The following is a 643-nucleotide window of genomic DNA, read 5'->3' on the forward strand; positions in this document are numbered from 1 at the left end:
GGGGGATATATTGGTCAGGAAGTGAACATTTGGTCCCTGAAATTGATGTGTTGGAAGCAGAAACAATGGACACGTGGGAGGATTTGAGGACCAAATTGTGATTCTAGACGACGGGGTCAGAGCAACTCCAAAGCTGCAGCTCTTGTGTGTACATTGCAGGCTGACCTACTGAAATCTGAAAACAGGTTTTTTTTTTACAAGACGACGGATGAAATGTGAAGGGAGCCTAAAGCTCCACCTAAGAACACAACATATTAATATCCCACACATCTTCTTTAAAAAGAAGAAAATATATTTTCGCTCACATCTCCGGTCAGCAGACCGATGATCTCCAGAGTTTGTCTCAGGATACGATGAGTCGTCAGTTTGGCGCTCTCTTCAATGAAGGACGAGCTGACCATATGCTGCATAAGAGAGATCTGCGGGAGGCAGAGATACGACACGATCAGGAGAGAGCGGACAGTCCGGGGATCCTCGGTGTCACAATCCATAGACCTCCCCCAGTACAGAGGACACTGAGCCAGTCACATCAGTCTTCATGCAGAGGAGCTTACACTCTAATGTCCCCTCCCCCCCCACACACAGTCACATCAGTCTCTGTACAGAGGAGCTTACACTCTAATCTCCCCTCCCCCCCCCCAGT

General features: G+C 48.4%; 1 protein-coding gene across 1 annotated transcript in view; it reads right to left on the bottom strand.

Moving 5' to 3' along the window:
* Positions 1 to 643, bottom strand: part of LOC108801515 (oocyte zinc finger protein XlCOF7.1-like) — a gene marked incomplete at its 5' end in the record, with an annotated part of 7,360 nt that overhangs the window by 5,822 nt on the left and 895 nt on the right. Inside the window, one exon of the mRNA XM_018573402.1 lies at positions 306 to 419. Coding sequence (XP_018428904.1) covers positions 306 to 419 — 114 coding nt within the window. The remainder of the gene's footprint in view (positions 1 to 305; positions 420 to 643) is intronic.

This window comes from Nanorana parkeri, unplaced genomic scaffold, assembly GCF_000935625.1.
Source record: "Nanorana parkeri isolate BGI_ZX_2015 unplaced genomic scaffold, ASM93562v1 scaffold2364, whole genome shotgun sequence".
NCBI classification, from domain to species: domain Eukaryota; kingdom Metazoa; phylum Chordata; class Amphibia; order Anura; family Dicroglossidae; genus Nanorana; species Nanorana parkeri.